The following is a 24,077-nucleotide window of genomic DNA, read 5'->3' as shown; positions in this document are numbered from 1 at the left end:
TCCATTCTTGAAATTGTGTTGTGGTCATCTAACCACACTCTGCTCATTCCTATTGCCTTGTGAGGAAAGGCACATATTTTTGAGAGAATCTCAGGTTGGAAAATTATTTTAACGAAGAGGCTTTCAGAGTGTGGTACAAGGACCAATGGGGACCCTTTCAGAAGTTCACAGGTAGAGACTTTTCAATTACATATTTGTATATTCTTCAACCAAAATATGTTGAAACAGACTGAATGCGGAAGCGGGTTTAAGATACACTGTGCTCTTCCCATTAACCCGGCCATTAACGAGTTTGCAGAACTGTAAAACAGTGTTGTTCTTCTCACTATTTTCTTTTGAAAATATAGCTACATTTTTAGAAAAGTGTATTATTTTTACTTCATTATTATCAAATGTATCAATGTTCATTTTTTTTTTTTTTACTTTTCCTTTCTAATAGGGTAAACATTACCAGATGTGAATCATATAAACAAAAGCTATTTAGAGTCTTTATAACCTTTAAGAATGTTCTTAGGGGTCCTAAGAACAAAGTTTGAGAAAGATTGGTGTAGTGCAATCGATCAACCCGGGCAGTATTATCAAAGCAATCCTGTGGTGCCTTCCACCATAAGTGGTAAGGTTTAATCAGCTGATTTTTCATTCACTGCTTCTGCCTTCCTTCCTTCCTTTCTTTTATACATTTTCCTAAGAGGATAAATGAGTACAAACTGGCTAGGCTCTCTGATAAACCTTGATGTACAAAAGTAATACAGTCCTGCCGTCAAGGAGCATGGAGCCTCCCTCATATAAAAGACAGTCATTCTGATGATTATAACGAATTGTGAATGCAGAAGCATGAGGGCATACGAGAGTTTTGACATCTGCCTAAGAAAACAGAAGGACAGAAATATTAGAATACAGGGCCTGGGACATCACAAAGCTTACGCAAATGGTCCAATCTCCTTTTCAACGCTTGTGGATCAACCCTTAATTTCAGTTTCCCCACTGTGATCACCATGGTTCAAAAGAGAACCTGTCGTAGGAGTATGGTCTGCTAGCAGCTTCTAGCTGTCCTGACATCAGATTCTACCTCAGCTTTACAGTCAAGGCCAATGACTGACTGTGACCAAGCCACGCTCTTCTATAGGTAATCTTTGCTCCACAGTTTCCTGCTGGGAAAGCTAAGATTACCTATAGAAGAGTTGTATTTCTGAGTTTCTTTTTCCCAAATTCTCTTTCCTTCTTTCTTTCCACATGTGTCAGACCTACAGTTTTCCAAGACTTCCTCTTAACCATTCTGTTCCCTGCTTGTATTTTTTCCCTGAGGGCTTTACTTCTTAATAAACGCTTTGAGCCTTAGATTTTTTAGGGGTAAAAATAGAAATTAGGTAATTCCTTCTCCATGTGGTTATGTAATAATTAAATGGGATAATTATGTTTATTACTTTGGTGAAATGAAAAATACTGATAAACTTATTATGGTTATCATTACTACCAAGGATAGAGGTATACACGATACCAAATAGCACTGTATAGACCAACTTCTTCCTCGATTTCTAAGATCTTTCTTTGTTTAATATACTTTCCAGTACAGTGGCAGAGAAATTTATTTATAATAAATAAATTTAAAATTTATTCAGAAGGCAAAGAAAATGAAAATCATGATGTTCTTTGCCAGATGTCATAAAACATAGATGAATTTATATCCATCTTATTAGTCATTTATTTAACAGATATTTAGGCACTTATTGTAGGCCAGGAATTACTCTGGGTACTGGGAATTACAAGGAACAGGATTTGGAACCTACTGTCTAATTTAAAAAAATTTTTTCATAGAAGTATACACTAATATAGATATAGTCAGATCTCCACAGAGATTTGTACTAATTCATTTAGTCTGCTAAAAAAACAGATGAAGGATTCATAGGGGATATAATTATGCACATTTTATAGGTGAGAAAATCAAGGCACTAAAAGAAGTACAATAACTTCCTCAAGATTAAGCAGTAGTTGAGGGTCAGAGCCAGTGTATTAGAGCCAGATGTCAAACAAAGGCAGTTTGACTTGCTAACAATTTCTAAGCAAGTGACTCTCAATCTTTAGTTTATACCAGTGCCCTAGGAAAGGGATTGTAAAATGCAGACTGTGGGGACCCATTCAAACATTTTATTATTTAGTAGGTATGGAGTGGAACTCAGGAATTTGCACTTCTAACAAATTCTAAGGTGATGCTTCTAAGATTCGTATTTGAATTGCCCTCCTCAAATTCGTATGTTGGAAATTTGTTCCCCAGTGGAACAGTGTCGAGAGGTGGGACCACTGGGAGGTGACTGGGTCATGAGGGCCGTGCCATCATGAACAGATTAATCCATTTATGAAAAAATAAACTAATGGATTGGGGTTATCAAAGAAGTGGGTGAGTTATCATGAGAGAGGTCTGTAATAAAAGCCACCTTGGCTGTCTGTCATGCCTCCTTCCCATATGATGCCAGGTGCTACTTCATGGGCTCTGCAAAAAGTCCCAATCAGCAAGAAGGCCCTTACCAGGGACAGCCCTTGACCTTGGACTTCCCAGCTTCCAGAACTTTAAGAAATAAATTTATTTTTGTTACAAATGTCCTAGTCCTAAGACAGATGCTGATGTTATTGGTCCTTCTGGTCCTAAGGTCATATTTTGAGAGCCACTGCTAAGCAACACTACCTTTGTGAACCTACTTAGAGTTATGTGGGCTTAGTAACTTTGTTTTGTCTCTAAACTCACTTTCACTTCTTGTTATTTTGACATAATACTGAATTTTGGGGAATACAAGGTCCAGATAAATCTTCAACAGAAAATTGTACTTTGTCTGCCTGGGAACTTGATATCAAGAATTGCCTAATAGCAACTCTAGTATAGTGTTTGAGCGATGATTTGATAAGGTATTGGAGTTATAACTCATCAGAAGTTATTTCTGGGGCTGGGAGCGGTGACTCATGTCTGTAATACTAGCTGTCTGGGAGGCTGAGGCAGGTGGATTGGCTGAGCTCAGGTTTGAGACCAGCCTGAGCCAGAGCGAGATCCCTGTCTCTAAAAATAGCCAGGCATTATGGTTACTACTCAGGAGGCTGAGGCAAAAGAATCACTTGAGCCCAAGAGTTAGAGGTTGCTGTGAGCTGTGATGCTACAGCACTACCAAAAAAAAAAAAAAAGTTATGGGGCGGCGCCTCTGGCTCAGTGAGTAGGGCGCTGGCCCCATATGCCGAGGGTGGCGGGTTCAAACCCAGCCCCAGCCAAACTGCAACAAAAAAATAGCCGGGTGTTGTGGCGGACACCTGTAGTCCCAGCTGCTCGGGAGGCTGAGGCAAGAGAATCACGTAAGCCCAAGAGTTAGAGGTTGCTGTGAGCCGTGTGACGCCACAGCACTCTACCGAGGGTGGTACAGTGAGACTCTGTCTCTACAAAAAAAAAAAAGAAAAAAAAGTTATTTCTGTTCTCAGATATAAGGTATCTGTTGCTTTTGCTATGATTCTAAAAGTGTGGAGGGCAAATATCTGAATGGCTCCTTATGTTTTCTTCATCCTGTTTAGAATGCCATGACATGATAGCTCACAGCAACCTCAAACCCTGGGGCTCAAGTGTCTATAGGCAATGGCCACAATGCCTGGCTATTTTATTTTTGCAGTTTTTGGCTGGGGCTAGGTTTGAACCCACCATCTCCAGCATATGGTGCTGGTGCCCTACTCCTTTGAGCCATAGGCACCACCATGCCTTTGAGCCACAGGCACTGCCATGCCTGGCTATTTAGAAACAATGTCTCACTCTGGCTCAGGCTGGTCTTGAACCTCTGGCTCGGGCAATCTACCTGCCTCAGCCTCCCAGAATGCTAGGATTATAGGCGTGAGCCACTGTGCCCGGCATTGGCTCATTAGGTTTTCTAGTAAATACATAGTTGAGCATTTTACCTGATGAAATGTTATTTTATTAGAAATTTATTTAAAATCTTTTTACTTTTCCTTTAAATTACATTTGGCATTATATTTCTTTTTAAGTGTGTAAGTAGTTTATATATGAATTTCATTTCAAAATAGAAAAGATCTCTATAAAATATGTTATAAAAATAAAACTTTGGATTTGATCAGTTTAAGAATCTTTAATTATTTTTTCTGTGGATTGAACAGAGAGCTATTATTTACTTTTTTTTCTTTTTCTTTTTTTGAGACAGAGCCTCAAGCTGTTGCCCTGGGTAGAGTGCCATGGAATCACAGCTCACAACAACCTCCAACTCCTGGGCTCAAGTGATTCTCCTGCTCCGCCTTCCAAGTAGCTGGGACTACAGGCGCCTGCCACAATGTCCGGCTACTTTTTGGTTGCAGCTGTCACTGTTGTTGAGCAGGCCCAAGCTGGATTCGAACCCACCAGATCAGGTGTATGCGGCTGGCACCTTAGCTGCTTGAGCCAGAGGCGCCGAGTCTATTATTCACTTTTGAGAGAGAAATTTTGAGATTATTACATTAGTGGAAATAAACTAAACTGAAAATCAAGGTGCCCAAGCTCTACTCCTGAATGTCACTAAGTGGTAATATGACATTAGTAAGGGACTTCACTCTCTGTTTCCCAATTATAAAATGGATACATTATACTAAGAAGTCTTCAAGATCTGCTTTTACTTATCATTCATTGAATAAAGATTGTTTTATTTAATTTTACAAACACTGTTTTAAATTCTTTTTTCATAAGTAAGTGTGCTAATTTAATAGCATCCATCAAAACATTTTCCAATTAAATTCGCTCTGCAATATTGATCGCCTAGTAAATGTTTTAACAACCAATGATACTCTTTCCCAGAGATTTAGGAAGGCAATATTATTCTGTCAATGTATCTTTAACTATTAATAGTAAATGTGCTAGCTTAATTATACAAGATCAGCTTTAATGTTAAAAAAGTCTATAAAACCTAAAAATGTTGGCCCTGTCGTGGCCTTTACAGTTTGTGCCCGCATTAAGGAGCATTTTCATCTCGGAGCTTTCAAGGGCAAGTCCATTTACCACATGGAAATTGGTTTTCGGGCTTAGAAACCAAGATGACTATATTAAGTGCACTTATTTTAACATTCAAGGATACTTCTTGAGTAAACCAGAATCAAGTGAGGTAAAAGTGAATAATTTGAACCTGCTCCCTTTGAATACTTATAATCTGGTGGAAAAGATGGATATCTAAATACTTATTTGAGGCCTGCGGTATGGGAGCAAAAAAGCATGTGCCTGAGAGGACAAGGCCACATCAAAGCCATCCTGTTCATCACTGTGTCCACAGGGCCTGACACCCTGCAGGCTCAGTGGGAGCGAGAGAAAGGGGCCACAGTTACCAGCTGCCAAGAAAGTCAGAGAAGCTCTCACAGAAAAGGGCGAAGCTGAAACTGAGCAAGGAGGCATCTGGAAATAGGAAATGTGCTACCTACTAGTGTTAATAGTGCTGGAACAGTTTACCCCCAGCCCTGCGAGCCACTTCCTCTCTCTGGGCCTCCTGCTTTTCATCTGTAAAACGGAAGAGGTCTAGTTGGGTGCAGGGGCTCACACCTGTAATCCCAGCACTCTGGGAGGCTGAGGGGTGTGGATTGCTTGAGCTCAAGGGTTCCAGACCAGCCTGAGCAAAAAATCGAGACCCTGTCTCTACTAAAATTAGAAAAAACTGAGGCAAGAGGATCGCTTGAGTCCAAGAGTTGGAGGTTGCTGTGAACTATGACACCAATGGCACTCTACCCAGGGTGACAGCTTGAGACGCTGTCTCAAAAAATAAATAAATAAATAAAATTAGAAGAAATCTAGCAATATTATTTCTGAGAGATGGCTATGTGGGGAATGTGTGCGAGTTTGTCCCATAAAGTTCTAAGGGGAAGAAAGAAGAACCATAAAACTAATACACTAAAACTGCAAGTTCGCACAACTGAATTCTCCAGTGGGCTAAGGAGGCAAACAGCATTAACAGGAAACCAAGCAAAACCAAGCAACTAAAAAGTTAATGAGAGTTAGAAAACGGAAGGAAGAGAAGTCCTCAAACAGCTAGAGTGGATGGGGTTAGCAAGTAAAGCTTTCCTGAGGGGTTAAAAAAAAAAAAAAAGCCAGAGTTGGTAAAGAGGCAACCAGACCCTAGCAGACTGAGGAGGGAAAAAAGCAAGAACGAGCGAACTCCCCTTGCTAATCTCTCGTGGCCTTTCCTTACTGCACAGAAACGCCATCTGGGTCGCGAGGACCGCTTGTGGGTTCTTAGGTCCTATTTTGGTCAGCTTGGCCGTACCAAATTTTGAAAATTCCCTTGGCAACGACACCTGTCCCTAGGCTCTCCCCCAGTGGAGGGTGCGGCCGCAGCCAGGTGCGGGGCCGCGCGCCGCCAGCCGCCACCTGAGGGGCGGGGCTGCCCAACCCCAACCCCGCCCCCGCCCGGCCGTGACCCCGCCCCCTCCACCGCCGGCGGGTTTCCGGGCTGTGCGGCTATTTCAACGCTCGCGCCCCTGGCTCGTCTCAGTTTGGGTTCGCGCGCTCTCGGGTCTTCTTCCTCCCAGCCTCTCCTCGGAGCCCCCGCCGGCATGGACCTGGGGTCTCGCCCGCTGCTTGCTGCCTTCCTGCTGCTTCTCTCTGTCGTCTGCACCGTGCGCTGCGACACACCTGCCAACTGCACCTATCCTGACCTCCTGGGAACCTGGGTCTTCCAAGTGGGCCCCAGTGGTTCCCAGCGCGACGTCGACTGCTCAGTTATGGGTAAGCCGCTGGCAGCCCCGGACCCTCTCGCTCTTGCGCGCCGGCCCGCCCCTCCTAGTCTCGCCTTGCGCCCCTGAGCTCGTCCTCCCGAACCAGGCGCTCCTCCCCCCAGGCCGACGCTTCTGGGACGTCTTGGACGGACACAGAATGGGGCGACCTTGGGGGACCTTCTCCCCAGCCAGGGCCGCGAAGTCAAAGTTGAGCTGCTGAGAATTTCTGCCTTCACACTTCATTGGTTATCTCGGGACCTCAGTGACTTTTTAAAGATTAACCATCCCTTATCTTAATTTATTTTTTTCGTTTGGTTTGGAGGAGAGTTGGGCACCACAGTGTTTTCATTTCCCAGTCCATTGTGTGTAAGGCAGAGTTTGTTTATTTAAGTTAAGTTGGTGAAGACGAGCTGGAAAACTCTCGAGAATACAGAAGAAGTTTCACTTTGTTGTGGCAAAAAGTCTTTGTCCCTAGTGACGCGGCTACTCTGACCACACAGATTCTAGTGAAGGGTTGGGGAGAAAAAACAGGAGGCACGAACTCGTGCAGCTTGAGTGTAGCTCTCAGCTGTATTTCCTTGTAAGCGGAATGATCCTTAATTCATTTGTTACTTAATAAAACCCAATTTAGCGAACTCCATATGACTGTATACCTCCCATCTTGTAATCCTGGGCATTATAACATTTATTCTTTTAAAAGTTGAGTTTGGAGGTTGGTGCAGAAGGAGATTAGGATTTGCACAGGCCTCTCACATGCAGATCAGAGCATTAAACTGAAACATGGAGAAACTGTCTAAAGTGTAAAACTCAGCAGATGAACACAGCTGAGCCCCTTTCAGGCAACAGCCCTCTGACTATGAAACTATCTTTGGCCTTTATCCAGTAATTAAAGACATCCATCGATCTGAGCCCTTTTCTTCCAAAGTTTAAATGTTTAATTTTTATGAGCACAAATTTGTTTTGTAGGGTAGAAACCTCCAATTTGCTGAGTATTTTGGAAGGATTCAGATTCTGAGGTTCTAAACTCTAGAGCCATTGAGGAGAAAGGTACCTCACTTCTGAATACATTATTTTGGGTCTCCTAGTGGGCTTAACATACTGTCCTTCTTGAGATCCCACAGCTAGTCTTCTTATCTCCATGTCACCATCTCTTTTATTCTTACAACTCTCATTCGAGTACCAGTTTGTCTTCTTCCCATCTCCACCTGTAATTTTCCACATTGAATGCTATGGAAAGGTGGGAGCAGTTCTTCTTGAGCTGCATGGCCGATCTGCCTTTGGGAACCCTCACTGCCCTGTCTAGCCTGAGACCCCTTCAGGACTGTACAGAGGCAACATGACCAGACTGATTTCTTCACAAGGCAGACTGGGTGCCCAAGTTAGGAAGCATGAAAGGAAAGCAACTCAGTTTCAGTCATATAATTGAAATTGGCAGGTTCTTGCCCCCATTGAAGTCCAAATAATTTTTCTTTTTTCTTTAGGACCACCAGAAAAAAAAGTAGTGGTTCACCTTCAGAAGTTGGATACAGCATATGATGACCTTGGCAATTCCGGCCATTTCACCATCATTTACAACCAAGGCTTTGAGATCGTATTGAACGACTACAAGTGGTTTGCCTTTTTTAAGGTTAGTTTTGGTGAAAAATCCATTTGTTTTCAGTAATTTGGTATCTGAAGCCTATGCTGATTAGGAGATCCTCAGAATTTTAATTGTAGATTAAGACGGTAACCAGCATTGACACCACTCTTTCAAAGAGAAGTTAGATGGTATTATTTTGCTGCATTATTTAAAATTATGATTTTAGTAGGTTTAAAAAACATACCTGAATCTGTATTTGAATTTACATTTGGTAAGTATTAATACATTTTAAATTTATTTTCTTTATTACTACACCTTTATTTCTAAGTGTTTCCATAGTCTAGGAAAGATGAGGAGATTATAAATTTGGGTTTTTTTTTAATGGTTATTATTTTATCCTTATCATTGCCTGTTGGCTCTGGAAGATCAGCTTAAATGACTCATTGAAGTAATGTACTAAACGTATTAAAATAAATAATTTTATTTTAATGACTAAAAGAGAGAACATAGGAGTTACTCCTTGTGGCGATTAAAAGCTAGCCCAGTTGGTCCACCTTGTTTCCTTACCTCACTAGCAAAAATGAATGTCCATTCTTACCTTATAATACACTGCTTCCAATCGCAGACGCGCTGTGGGTTAAAATAGTTGAACACAGATTGCAGTCCATCCCGTTTGTTCTTCTGCACTTGGAGCTTACCCTGTTCCAAGTTTCAAATGGTTCAAGTAAATTGAACCCAAAAACACTAGCTGTTTTTCATTATACATAGAGTATAAAGATTTTTTCTTTTCCATGGGAAACAGTTCACAGGCTTTATAACATGTGGTAATAGTTGGCCAATTTTAGGACTTGATGGGAACTATGGGAACGTGAGGAATGAGTCTGAGTCTGTTAAAGATGACAAAAGGCAAAGCACTAATAAAGGCCTAAACTTACAAATTTGTTATAATCTCTCAAGTCTGTTGTGGTTTATCTCCAAGTTTTGGCATTCCATCCAGGCCAACTTTATTCCTTGGATGAATAACTTCTACAATTTCTTTTTAACAAGGACTTCTCTTTAAAATGAAAAAAGAAGAAGTAAAAAACTGGATTAGTTCTGATACTGAGCTTGTGGAAACCAGTCGGTCCATTCTACGTTGGCTGTTGGTGGCCAGTAGTCCATTAGTTCAAGCTCATGCTTAACCAAGTGTTAACTTTTTTTTTTCTTTCTTTTTTGTTGACAGGATAGAGATTATTGACAGGGAGAAAGACTGATAAGCATGACAAGCTAAAGAGGGCAAAGCAAAACGAGGGAAAACAACCTCTGGCAGCGGGGGTGTGGGGATACAAGTGAGAAGCCCCCCAGTTGTTCACTTTTTAATATTCCCAGGCATTATATTTTTATAAGTAAATACATAAAAATATCTCTATGGATTCTAAAAATTGTATTAGACTTGAATGTAATTCTTGGTCTGTGTATTGATGAGCCTAGGCCTTGGCAGACCTCTCACAGTTCCTTTCCCACAGCCCTTCTAAGGTTAATTCCCTCAAATTATGAATCAATTGCCTTTGGAATTGATGCATAAATGAGAGATATTCAAGGCAGTTGTTACCACGTACCCTGAACATTGGGCATCCTTTCCTGTCCTTATCGTCAGGATCTTCTTTTCTCTTCCTCTGTCTCTTGTTTGAAGCATGATAGACACTGTTGATATTTGTTACAAAATGAACATGAATGGATGAAGGGATTCTATTAGGAAATAGATCGAATAAATTACTGATTTCAGTAGGAGAGGGGGAGTAATATATAAATAAGTAAATAATTTACACATTTGCCTTAGAAAACTTTTCATGCTTTAATTCTGCAGAATTGGAGACACGGATGGGGAAACGTCTAAAATCAACCTTTAATTACCAGAGACATAATAATCAGATATAGACAAGGACAGTTTCCCTCTTTTAATACATTTTCATCAGTTTGTTCTCTGCTTAAACAGTATCCAGAGCTGGTGGAGACAGAAAAAACTGTTGGCAACAGGGGGAAGGGTTGATGGCTGAATATATACAGGCAGTCCCTGGATTATAAATAAGATAGTTTCTGTCGGTTTATTCTTAAGTTGAATTTGTATGTGAGCTGAAACAGGTACATTTACCTAATACCTTTATAGCCTCTGTTCATAAGTGTGAGTTGTAAAGTCAAATGTTTGTAGTTAGGAGGTTGCCTGTAATTGGACCGCTTTTTCTTATTAGTCATATTAGGTGAATAGAAAGCCTATTTTTTTTTTGAGGCAGAGTTTTACTCTTTTATCCTGGGTAGTGTGCAGTGGTGTCATAATAGCTCAATGCACCCTCAAATTCTGAGCTCCAGTGATCCTCCTGCTTCAGCCTCCGGAGTAGCACTACCATGCCTGATTAATCTTTTTGTTTTGTTTTGTTTTTTGTTCTTTTTACAGACAAGGTCTCTTACTCTTGGCCAGTCTGGTCTTTTAATTTAGGCCAATCTTCCCACCTGGGCCTAAGGTACTTGTTTTTATTTTATTTTATTTTTAAATTTTAATTGAAAAATGTTTTCCCGGGTTCATAATTTATTGTACAAATTGAGTATCCTGTGATGGGGTGACATGCGTTTCTCCAGGCATGGGAATTTAACAGATGAGATATAGTTTAGAATCCATTTACGTTGCTTTCACAACTAGAGGTTTTTTTAGACCTTAAAGCATAGATCACCAAAGCACTGCCTCTCTACGTGGCCAGTATGCAGTTCCTGCCACCTGTGAGAGTGTAACAGGTGAAATATGTTTTAAAGACCAGCGAACTGAATTGGTCATCCGTTTTTGGATCTTTCATGATTCCGGTCTTGCCAAATCCACAGATTTCACAGCCCATGTCCTTCAGCATCAGCTTCCACAGCCACCTTTCACCTCTGCTGGAAGGAGATACTTGGTTTTAAAATTTAATGTAAATATTTCCAGAAAAACAAACTTTGCAAAGTGATAAAATTCTGTGTTATTTTAGTAAATCCACCTGCAAGAGTGATGGGAAGCAAAGCTTAAAAAATTTAAGAAAAGTAGTAGGCTGGAGTTGACTTCAGATATTGAGAAAGTCAGCCACTTTCGGTGACATGCATTAACACCCAAAGTTTGACAATTTTACCAAAAGCATCAGGGTATTTCCTACAGTGTGCTGGGGAAACCATTCTAGGAAGGATCTAGAACTCAAGAAAAATCCTATTTAAAGCATCTGAGAATATTTCCTACATGCTTCAAATAACTTTTAAAACATAATTTATTTTTAAAAATGAGAAATCATCAAGATAAGTAACATTTGCCATTCAATTTTAAGTGTCCTATGTAAAGTGCAACATAGACTATTCAACCTATCGCCATTGCAGAAAATCTGATAAAGTTTTGCCACATACACTTTCCATCACTGTTCCATGCATTGTTATCCTACAAATCAGATTTCCAGAACTCTGTAATCACTCATACTTATCCTAACACTTGCTTCCTTTGCTGCCTTCAGATACGCTTTCATCAGATTGTTCCTTGTTACTGTTCCTGCTGCTAATGTTTGCTGAGTAGTTGTTTAACACACGCATGGTATTTGTGATATTATGATAAAAACGTGTTTTCGTCTATGGTTCCTGGCTTCTAACTCCCATAGCTCTTGTTAACAGTAAACAAGAGTTTCCCTCCTTTTACCTGCCCACAGCAGGACCGTAATCTGAATGTGGTTATAAAACCCTCATTCCGTGAAGGTCTTGCCCCATACCCTGGAAGGAGGAATTGTGCACAGAGAAGCCAGGAAGAATCAGAACAGACAGGTCTTCAATCATGCCTATCCAATTCAATCTTCATAAAGGGCCTGAGAACGTGGGCTTTGGGGAGCTCCAGAAAGCTGAACACATGGGGGCCTTCAGGAAGGTGAACAAGAATTCGTCGGCTGGGAGGGTGGCACACCCCAGCTCTACAGGGGTAGAACGTCCTGTGCTTGGACCCTTCCAGACTTCACTCTGTATCTCTTCAACTGGCTGTTTATTTTTGTCTTTTTAAATATCCTTTGTAATAAATTAATAGACATAAGTGTTTCCTTGAGCTCTGTGAGCCGCTCAGGATCATGGGAACCCTAAGTAAGTGCTAATTGGTTAGAAATTCTGGAGGTCTGGACTTGTGACTGGTACTTGAAGGGGTGATTGACAGTCTTGGGGCCTGAGCCCTCACCCTGTGGAGTCTCCGGCTACCTTCAGGTGGAAAGTGTTGGAACTGAATTGCAGGACGCCCACCTGGTGTCTGTTCCAGAATTCCTTGCTTGCTTGCTGATGGGAAGAAATCCCCACCTGTTGAGTGCTGGTTTTCCACACCCTGGGATCCTTCCGGGCTCCTGCTGTACCTTCTGCTCCTATAAGCATCCTGTCGCTCAAGAGACAGACCACTTCCTCTTCCTTCTCTGCATTCCCACTGAATCAGTGCCCATACCCCTTCTATTGCTAGGAACTTGCTCTATTAAATTCTGCTTATTCAGGCCTTCTCTGAAAGGTAAGTATTTTTTATCATTTATTAAGTTCTACTTATTCAGGTCTCATGTGAAAGACAAGCATTTTTCATGAGTTGAGGGGTTTCTTAAGTCCTTTTTTTAACTTGGTTTTAACTGCTTGAGAAATGGAGGGGAGAGTAGGGATAATCTAACTTTTTTTTTTGCATGTGACTTACGCTTGGAAGGAAATAAACCTTGACACTGAAAGTTTTTGCTTAGTTTGAGTTGGCCAGGAACACTAGGAATATAATTAAAAGATGTTTTTTTTTCCCCACTCATCTTCCTCACTTTATAGGAGTTATACACCAACATCCATTTAGGAACCGCTAGGAAGGTACCTAAGTATTTAAAGCACCTTTTGTAAAACAATTAAGAGTAATTATGCCTGTAGCAAAATGGAAATTTTCTTAAAGGCATTCAAAGTCAAATTTCTCTTTAAAAACTTAGCTGGCCAAAACAAAGGACAGTACTAGCTACACGCCACACCCTGTGTCTAAGACTATCCTATTTTAACAGCATTTTCCTTTTTGTTACACTTGGCACACGCTAGCAAATTTGTACCTCTTAAAAGTACCTGTAGCCAACCTCTTAAATAAAAATACAATGCATAAACATGCCTAATTGTGCCTAACTTTATATGATGGGTGGGTGAGTTTTTTCTTCTCTACCTGCCTATGTGGTTTGCTCTGTGTGTGTGTGTGCTTGTGCATATGTGTGTGTGAGATGAACATGATTAAAGCTCCTGTGTGCATCATCCTCAACCAGACTGCTCTGAAGTCCTGTGCAACACACAGAGCTCCAAAGAATGGCCTGAAGTCAAACAGGCTTTCTAATCTTTTACTGTTTTTCATTTCACTTTCTCTGTGGTGATAAAAATAACTGGAAGGAGGAGCAGTAGAGAACATAGTTGCACTTGGATTCTATTTTGAAGTTAAGACACTCAAGGGCTGAGGAAAATACATGAAGGGAACTAGACTTGTGGTTGAAAATTCTCTTTGGCCATAGTCAAGCAAATCTTGGTGATTTCTAACTGAGCTCTTGTTTAATGGAACTCTATGTTAAACAGCATTACCATGGGGATTTCTAAAGTAAGCTGCTACTTAGAATAAGAGCAGTATGCTGAGAAATCCATACCGGAGGATTCAAGTGCCCATTTTGTATGATAGTGATTTATAAATTTAAAGCTTGTCACAACCGCCAGAAATGTCAACCGTATTTCTGCAGTAAAGGACCTGAGAATATCGTGCCTTTTTCCCACTGTGCCTTCTGGATTCATTTTTAAGACAGAACAACTTTAGAAGACTTGTTACTGAGATGAGTATACTTTTAAAAGTACAGGTCCAATACATCAAGCTCAAGTTTTGTCCATTCTTAAAAACATCTTGGGGTTAACCGGGCATTGTGATGGGCACTGTAGTCCCAGCTACTTGGGAGGCTAAGGCAAGAGAATTGCTTAAGTCCAAAAGTCTGAGGTTGCTGTGAGCTGTGACGCCACGGCACTCTCAGGTGACAGCTTGAGACTCTGTCTCCAAAAAACAATAAATAAATAAAACAACTTGGGAAATACTGTAAGAGTATTTTAATTGAGGAAACGTATCAGAAGCTTAGTGCTTAGGACGTGTCTATTTTATCTTTCACGATGAAGCTTAATCACAACATATTGACTCAGTTTACCATTGTAAACTCTTTGTAGGATGTCACTGATTTTATCAGTCAGTTGTTCATGCAGCTGGGAACTGTGGGGATGTATGATTTGCCACATCTGAGGAACAAACTGGGTGAGCTTCGTTGAAATACTTCTAATTTTCTTATTAAAAGCAAGCTGCTTCCTCCCTGGTGGCTTATGCAAATTAATTCATATTTATCAGAGAAAGGAATACTGGAGACGTGGTTTTTTATGGATATCTTGCTTGAGCTTGCTTATCTGCTATTTCTAAGTTGCCTGCACTATTTTATGTAAGTGATTTTTCCACGTTAGTATCATTTTCTGTTTGCTCGTGTCAATTTAGCTTTCCTCAGAGTGATACTTATGACATGGGCAGACAGGAATCCCAATAGGTAAAGACCTGGTTAAGAAAAAGGTTGGCTCAAGTTCATTTCACACTCTTGAGGTAGCTCTACTGCCTCAGGTTGCTTATTTTCCTGACAAGACTCCCTCAAGAGGGGATCATGTGAGCCCACAGCATTTTATGTCCATCCTACAGTAGAGAAGGAGGCTCTTTGAGAGAAATTGGCCCCATCCCTCATCTCTCTGAGATATCACCCACCTTTCATAAACTGGCTTCCACGAAGACCATAGACTGTTGGCTGGGATGGGGAGAATTTTTTTCACTCTTTACATTCCCCCATCACCTTTTCATAATAGATGTTTACAATCATTGCCACACCATAAATTCAGATGTCTGAAATTTTGATGGAAAAATAAGTGTTTAGAGATTAAAGTTGATAGGACTTGCCCTTCCTTGCATTTTAACAAGTCATCCTTTCCCCATTTTCTTTCCCCTTTATTTGGCTCTTACATAGTAGAAGTGAGATACGAAAAAGGGAACTGGGACCAGTGTTGAAAGCACCAGAGGCTTACTTTATATCAGCATTTTCCATGCTTTATAATGGACCAGCAGTGACCCACAGGTGCACATATGGCAGCTAGGAACTACACAGCAGTGGAGTCATTTTATCTTTAGAGATTGTTCCAGACAGCCACTGATAACAGAACCAGAGAGAACATTACAGCCAGAATAAGAAGAAACTGCTGCTTTCTGGTAATTGAATAAGTTTCAAATGTGTTAAACAGTTTTACTTTAGAACTTCTCAGGATCATTACTATAGTGTATGGTAGCTTAGAAGGAGGATGTAATAGGAAACTTTTCCAAAATAGGTTCACCACTTTTTTTTTTTTGGCCCACAAGAAATAAAGTGCTCTCAGAATACAGTTTATGGAATTCTGTCTTTAACCTTTTCACTCTTCCTCCAGATTAGAGAGGCACACACCACCCCCAAATAGAAAAGTAAACCCTAATATTTGTTCTGTAAAAGGCATGAATAGCTTAGTACCTGGGATCCTAGACACGGATCCAGGCATCAGTAAATCTCCATTTCGATTTTGTAAGGTATGCATGTGAATGTATCTAGGTAGCTCAAATGTAGCTTGTAGACTGTTTCTTAATTATATTTCAAAACTGAGTTAGGTTTATCCAGTGGTAGTTACTCTCAGAAGCATGTGCTTTGTAAGCATGTTGGTTGCATGAGCAATACGTGTTGGCTTAAGCATTCAGCTTGAGAATGGCACCTTTTGTGAATGTCTTAACTGGCATTAAAAAAAATACCAGGATCTTAAATATATATATATATATATATATTTTTTTTTTTTTTTTTTCTTCCAGTTTCTGGCCAGGGCTGGGTTTGAACCCACCACCTCTGGCATATGGGGCTGGCGCCCTACTCCTTTGAGCCACAGGCGCTGCCTGGGATCTTAAATATTAATGTTGGTATTTTTTTACTTAAACTGATATTGTTAACTATTATTAAGAGACAGTACTATGCTTTGGAGCTTGTAATGCTAGTTTTTATTGCCTTATAAGTTATTAAATAGGGGCTTTTTTTTTTTAAACCACAGCCAAGAAAAAACTTTGAGGCTAAGAGACAGAGCATCATACAGCAGTGGACCTACCTCTAGCAGCTAGCAGAGGCCTCTGGCAGCTCCTGTGCCTCCTGGAGCCTTAAATTGCATGTAAAATGCAAAGGAGTCCTGGTGACCTACCTCTGAGGCGGCTGCCCCCCCAAGGAACATTTCCTTGGAAAGCAATGACCACCAGTTTGGAATGTGAACAACCAGAGACTACGTAGGACAAAGAAAAACAGTCTGGAAGAGACGAAGTCCAGGTGGCTTTTTAATAAAAAAGAACAATATACCACATATTAAGATTTTTTTTTCTTGAAACCTCTTCTATTGAAATGATTCTTCTAAACTGATAGGATTTGAATTTTGTGTTTTATTATATTCACAGTATAGATTCTGTTCAGAGCTCAGCTATCTCTGAGTATCTTTTCTTTCTCTTATACCTTGAGGAACCCCAGAACTTATTGTAAGAAGGAAATAAGGCCTCAGGATCTCTTGAGATGCATGGGTGTAAGTTATTGGAAGGAAGATGGTTCTATGGAGGATGTTTAAAGAAAGGAAATAAAGGCCTGGGTGTGGTGGCTCATGCCTGTAATCCCAGCACTCTGGGAGACTGAGGCTGGTGGATTGGCCTGAGCTCGTGGGTTCGAGACCAGGCTGAGCCAGAGTAAGACCCCCCTGTCTCTAAAAATAGCCAGGCACTGTGGATGGCGCCTGTAGTCCCAGCTACTCGGGAGGCTGAGGCAAGATAATTGCCTAAGTCCAAGAGTTTGAGGTTGCTGTGAGCTGTGATGCCATGGTATTCTACCAAGGGCTACAACGTAAGACTCTTGTTTCAAAAGAAAAAAAAAGGGGGTAGAGGGAAAGAGACTTTTTCAGAAAAAACAGACTGCGAAGGAGTTGTCCTTCTGCAGACTACAGACCTACAGTGCCTGTGACCAGAAAGGTGGTGGAGTAAGTGTATTTCTTTTGTTTTCCTTTTTTGATTAGGTGGCAGCCTTGTGCTAAGTTGACATACTGTAAGTTACAAAAATCCTCTAAAATAGATATTACTTATTTCATTTTATGGATAGAGAAAATTAGTCTCTTATAATGCTTAAGCTCATATATTGCTTTTAACTGTAAAATGCTAAACCTGGTCTTTCAAGCTTGAAGACTTCCCTGGAGTCCAAAGAGCAAAAGAAAAGCCATTTCATAAAGAAGAAAATGGTAGGTAGAGTCACATTTGGGCAGATTTCCTGGTGAATTCCAGTCCCTGGGTGTCATGAGCAGCAGTTGTATTGGCTCTTGTTGAAGTTTATGAGAAGAATTGCCTTGAGGCTTAGGTTTCCTTACCAGTCAGGCTGCTTTCTTGCATGGAGGAGGAGGAGGATTCTTTCATTCAAGATAAAAACTTACTTTCTCCTTCCCTTTGTAGTCTTGAAAATTGGAAACTGAGCTTTGTAAACTTCCCCAAATTTAAGTGTTCTTTCCAAATTTACTTCCCTTAATTACACTGTTGTTCAAAGTGATTCCTATCTTTTATCTTTTTGCTGCAAAATAATAGGCTGTTTTCCTTCTCACTTGGTTTAGAGTTGATTTATATCCACCTTGGTAAACCTGAAATGTAGAGTAACACCTAATTCGTATTATCTGAGAAGATTTTTCCCCTGCATCTCTGCTTGAATAGAAGAATCTTTGTCTAGATAGTAGTTTGCTATCATCACTTTATGAATTCGGATATTTTTTTTTACACCGTCTGAGAGGTTCTGTTCTGCTGCTGTTCCAGTAAGAAGTATCTCTTGAAGATGATAACAGTAAGCTGACCACTCTTGCCTGGATACTATTTTTCCAACCCACCTCTGGAACTGATAAATGCTTTGTCACTCAGGACATTGTTGCCATCTCTCTCTGAACCTTCCCTAACTGTCTTCATCAACGGGAGAAATGTCATTACCTTGGTTCCTATTGTACTTTGCAGGTGTCTCTGGTTTCATATTATGTTGTAATGGTATGATTTGATGGCCCATTTTCATCTTCTTCCAGACTGAAAATCTGAAATTTTCCATGGATATTTTCATTATCTAATGTACTTAGAACTCTGTTGGTGCTTAGAAAATGAGCCACGCTTCTTGTCTTCTCGAAGGCTTTTCCCCAGTAATACCAGCCTACAAGATTAGTTACAGGGTTTTCAAAACATAAACCAGGGTCTTAGGTGTGCCTTGAAATTTTTAAAGATCACTCATTAAATTCCTTGTGAAAGAAGTTCAAGGCACAGTAAGTGTGTTCATATTTTTACTCTTTTTTTTTTTGATCAACATAATTTAAGTGCGCTGTGGAAGTTCATAGGTTCAAGTGTGCCATGAGATAAAAAAGGTTGAAAAACACTGCTCCAGAGTCTTAAAAGAGTTGCATATTTTCAAGCTGATTTTTGAGGATGTAAATACAGCCAAAGCAAACAATGTGTTAAAAAAATGTATTTAATGTGGAATTAAAAAAATTACTAAAAAAGAAAAGTTTGTTTCTCTGAGCAAGTTTGCATTAAACTGCAGATGTATGTGTTAGATGGTCCTGCAGAATAACAGTGTCTGTAGGCATTCTGTCATAATCGCCTGTTTGTTTTTCTTTCTTGTTTTTAAACTCCATTAGGGCAGGCATCAACTCTGTATTATATCACATTAGCCATTTTATTCCTTATGTGTAGCATAATATGTGACAAATATTAGGCTTCCAATAAATATTTCTGAAAGAAAGAAAATTGAACAATATATCCTTGTGCTGGTGTTTTATTGATGCGTTTTGGAAAAGTTGTTGCCTTTGTGTCCTTAGAGGCTGTGGTGGACCCTGAAGCCATATTTGTTGAATGACTTAATGGAAAAGAGATTAGACATTTAAATTTTCTTCTGTTTATTTGTGTTTTAATCTTGTTTGAACCTATAGAGGCCAAGGTAGGGCTCAAACTTAAAAACAATAGAATTCTAACTTTTAGAACTACTAAAAATGAAATCAGCTGTCAACCATTGGGGCTGCAGTGGTTCCTCAAAGCCTGGAGAACCAAGACTTTGAACCCATCTGGAATGATGCAGGGTGTGCCCACCTCTGTTAAATATAACGAGGAGCAGAGCTCAGGTGTGGATTAGAGCAGCAGTCCCCAGCCTTTTTGGTAGCAGGGACTGGTTTCATAGAAGCCAGTTTTTCCACGGACCAGGCGTGTAAGGTAGGTCAGGGAGGGATAGTTTGGGGATGATTCAAGCACATTACATTTATTGTGTACTTTATTTCTATTATTATTACATTTTATGGATAATGAAATAATAATAATGAAATAGATGACTCGTTATAATGCAAAATCAGTGGGAGGCCACCTCAGCTCCATGTCAGATCAGCAGGCAGGAGATTCTCATAAGGAGTGCGCAGCCTCCCTCTCCCACATGCACAGTTTATGGTAAGGTCGTCTCTCCTGTGAGAATCTTATGCCATTGCTGTTAGGTAATTGCAGGTCGAGTACTGCCCTTTCAATTGCTGATGTGACAGGAAGTTGAGCTCAGGGGGTGATGGTCCCAATGGGGAGCTGCTGTCAATACAAATGAGGCTTAGCTCCCTGTCCCTAGGGTTGGAGACCACAGGATTAGAGAAACACAAGATTTCTTCCAACTTCACAGTTGATGAGTGAGTCATGAGCCCAGGGACTTTGACCACTTTGCTGAGTGGCAATTTGCTGTTTACTTAGCTAATTCTGGAATGAACTGGATATGTTTTCAGCACTAGGAATAAACCAATTTATGACCCTTTTTTTTCACATGTAAATCTACTGATTCTGGTAGTAAAATGCTAGAAGTTATTTGGTTGCAACTAGTTTTGAAATTCATTAAAATTCATCTTTTAAAATAAATGGTTCAGTATAATTAGTAGGCAGAAAAGTAGAGCTAATCCTTGGAACTGATAAAGGGGGGCTGGTTTCTTTCAGAGGAAAAATGTACTCTTGGACTGGTTTGGCAAAACAACCAATTCAGAAAAATTTGCCTGGTTCTATTTGGTTGTCATCTAATGGCTTGTACTCCCACTGTGGACAAGAGAGCAAATGGAAGTAGTTCATTTGCACTTACATAGATGTCTGCAGTAAACCAAAGGCAAAATGGAATAAACATTTTTTTTGTTTGTTTTCGTTTTGAGTCAGAGTCTCACTCTGTTGCTCCAGGCTAGTGTGTCAGGCACAGCAACCTCAGAATCTTGGGTTCAGGCATCCTGTCTCAGCCTTTCAAATAGCTGAGACTATAACCTGGCTAATTTTTGTATTTTTAGTAGAGACAGGGTCTTCTTGCTCAGACTGGTCTTGTACTCCTGAGCTCAAGGGATATTCCCCCCTTAGCCTCCCAGAGTGCTAGGTTTACAGACATGAGCCACCTCTCCTGGACAGCATTCTTTGTTTCTTAATATTGAATATCTCTATATGCTTGCATATGGTTTATTATTAAATAAATCACCTCTGTGCACAGTACCCTAAAAGGGCAAATCATCTTGATGCATTAGACTGAGATGTCTGAATTTCTTAATGTATTCCACAATGCATACAGATACGTTTTTAAAAATTATATACATCTATCACTATCTTTATTATAAAACATGGAATATTACACGATTAGGTAAACAGTATTTGATTTTTTTATTAAATTGTTCCTACCAAAATATTTCGTGACATCACTTGAAAACAATGTAAAATATACTTTATTATTTTGATTTTGTTGCCAAAAGCTACGTGACAATCTCTGTTACCAATATGCAATTTTTGGGACTATGAATCTTCAGCATTTGGAAACAAACTTTTCTGATGTGTTTTAAAATCTTGAAGAATTTCAGTAGGTTTTGACACATTTTTGTTACAAGTATGAAAGTATCACAGGTTTAGGAGAGATAGAAAATTACTGATTGGTATTACAGATGATAATTTAATACATTTGCAATAAAATATTTGTTTATTGATGAATAGGATTAAAAAGCAAATACCATATTTCAAACATCTGTTTTTAAAAACTTTAACATCTGACAAAACTCACACTAAGATGTAAGCTTTGCCATTTTCTTATGTTTGCATCGTTTAGCATTTGCAAATCTTCATTTCTTTGCAAATTTATTTTAAGCTACTTGTTCATTTTGTGAGGGTTAACCTGATTAAGTCAGATAAGAGGCTTATGTCAGTTTAAGGAGGCACATGGAAAAGGAAACAGGCTGTGTGTTAACCATCTTGTCAGTACTTACAGGCACATCTGATATTGGAACTGAGTGGGAGCGTCAGGGTTGCTTTGTATATTAGATAATAGAAGTCGGTTTTCAATTTTTTTTTTTTTTTTATAAATAGAAATTACAATGCTTTCATTCCAATATTCCAATGGATCGTTTTTCATTTCATTTTGGAATCACAGGACCCAGTGTCAAATGCTCAGTGGGCAGTGTGGGATAGAATACAAGTTCCATGAAGGCATGGCTCAAGTCCTAAACAGCTTGATATCCCCCAGGGTAGCAGATAGTAGTGTTTATATTGTCACTTGTTTAGAGTTTTATAACTTGTTAAACTTTCCAACTTCAGTATCATTATTATTTTTCACAGTAAAGTAGTATCAGTCTCTGGTATCATTCCTGTCATCAGAGGAAGAGGCCACCTGGTCATGACCTGCTGACGATTCCGTAGATGTTAAGTGGCAGAACTGGAATCTAAAGGGAAAGTCCTTTTTCCTACACTGCACCTGACTCCTAGCCAGTGGGTAACATGAAGCGAGTTTTCAAATGTTTGTGAAATATGTTACTAAGTCAGGAAAAGAGCGGAATGAAGTTTAAGTGACTTTTTCCCCCTCCTTCCTCTCTAGTGTCAAAAAAGCAGTCAAGTAAGAGATCCAGGAATTCCAAGTCATCCTTGTGACCAAGAAGGTCTAATTGGATAGTGATAAAATGAGTGGGAAATTGAAGAAGGGGGATTTTGAGAATGTTTGGCAACTTGATGGTAATTTTGAAGAAAGCAAATGGATAATTGTTGAATCATAGTAGTTTTCTAAACTAAAGTGTTAGGGTTTGGAGGTTCTTCAAATTTTCTGAGATTAGCTATTTGTTGCAGTAGAAATTGGCATAAATGAATGGAAACTTTAATTATCCCATCTGTGCAAGGCAGTCTTCTGGGACTGATGTTTATATACATGAAAACCCTTGGGGGGGAAAAATTGGCTATATTTCAAGCTGGGTAGTGTGGTTAAAACTTCAACCTCATAATTGGTGATAATCTCTAAAACCACCAAAGAGGTATTTCACAGTGGCAGGAAACATGACAAACATCCCAAGGGCATTCAAATCAAGAGACTACAGAGGAGCAGGCGTGGTTCTCCAGTGATGAGTGCTCTTTTCTGCTAAGTTGTAGTTGCCGTGCACAGTGCTGTTGCAGTTCTGTCCTGTCTTCTAAAGTAATTTCCAAATATTTCATAACCATTTATAAATATATGAAATATTTCATATTTCACATTTCCAAGGTTCTAAAAAAGACCAAATTATTCTTGATCATGAAAACTACAAAACAGTGGCAAATAAAGCTTTATTTATTTTTTTAATTTATTTTTCTGTTGCCCGGGGTTGAGTGCTGGCGTCATAGCTCACAGCAACTTCAAACACTTGGGCTCAAAAATCCTCGCTGCAGCCTACCAAGTAGCTGGGACTACAGGTGCCCATTGCAACACCCAGCTTGTTTTTCTATTTTTAGTAGAGACAGGGCCTCGCTTTTGCTCAGGTTGGGTTTGAACTCCTGAAGCTCAAGCAGTCCACCTGCCTCAGCCACCTGGAGTGCTAGGATTATAGGTGTGAGTCACTGAGCCTGGCCTAGCAAATAAAATTTTAAAGGAAAAGTAATTTTATTAATGTAATGTATTAGATTACATATACGAGGTCTAAGTTAAAACAGTAAGAACAAACTTGCAGTGTTGTAAGTGTGTAAGGAAATAATGTGTCTAGAGTAAGAATTACTTACCTGTCTTTACTGAAGTCAGAAAACCACATGTGTAAGGATGTGCAGTTAGAAAGCTTGAAGAGACCCTTTGGAACTTCTAGGCCAATCTCACTTTACACAGAGGGCTGCAAGTGTGGGGAGGAAAGGAAAACTGGCAGTTCGGAGGCAACACTGTGACTTAGAATTTGGGTCTCCGTGGTAAAGAGCCCTCCCCACGCCTCTACGAATTCTAAACTTATCCTTTCTCAGTTTCTTGTGTTACTATAGAAATGGAAGTTGATATTTGTTGTTCTTTCCCTTCCGTTGTTCATTTACTCATTCAATAATTAGTTATTTCCTAGTGCCAGTTTTCTATGTATTAAATGAACAAAAACTCCAATAATCACAGTGCATATTTTTGTGGAAAGAACAACCTGATCAACTGTTGTGGAAATTAAATGAGTTAGTGTATATAAAACACAACCCGTGAGATGGAATCTATTGGGGTTTTTTTGTTTGTTTGTTTTTGAGATAGTGTCACTTTTTTGCTCCTGGTAGAGTACTGTGGCATCATAGCTCACAGCAACCTCAAACTCTTGGGCTCAAGCAATGCTCTTGCCTCAGCCTCCCAAGTAGCTGGGACTACAGGTGCCTGCTAGAATGCCAGGCTATTTTTTAGAGATTGGGTCTCTTGTTTAGGCTGATCTGGAACTTCTCAGCTCA

General features: G+C 39.9%; 1 protein-coding gene across 2 annotated transcripts in view; it reads left to right on the top strand.

Annotated features, from left to right (window-relative positions):
• Nucleotides 1-6,432: 6,432 nt before the first annotated feature.
• The window catches only part of CTSC (cathepsin C), a 39,169-nt gene continuing 21,524 nt past the window's right edge, over nt 6,433-24,077 (top strand). The window contains exons 1-4 of one of the 2 annotated variants that reach the window (XM_053561071.1): nt 6,433-6,715; nt 8,187-8,332; nt 14,489-14,573; nt 16,412-16,707. In XM_053561071.1, the coding sequence (XP_053417046.1) occupies nt 6,544-6,715; nt 8,187-8,332; nt 14,489-14,573; nt 16,412-16,428 (420 nt within the window). In that variant the 5' untranslated portion in view covers nt 6,433-6,543 and the 3' untranslated portion in view covers nt 16,429-16,707. Of the gene's footprint in view, nt 6,716-8,186; nt 8,333-14,488; nt 14,574-16,411; nt 16,708-24,077 lie in introns of those variants that run through there. The other variant, XM_053561070.1, reaches the window with a different exon arrangement.

This window comes from Nycticebus coucang, chromosome 14, assembly GCF_027406575.1.
Source record: "Nycticebus coucang isolate mNycCou1 chromosome 14, mNycCou1.pri, whole genome shotgun sequence".
Classification (NCBI taxonomy): domain Eukaryota; kingdom Metazoa; phylum Chordata; class Mammalia; order Primates; family Lorisidae; genus Nycticebus; species Nycticebus coucang.
This window is presented reverse-complemented; position numbering and strand designations above follow the sequence as displayed.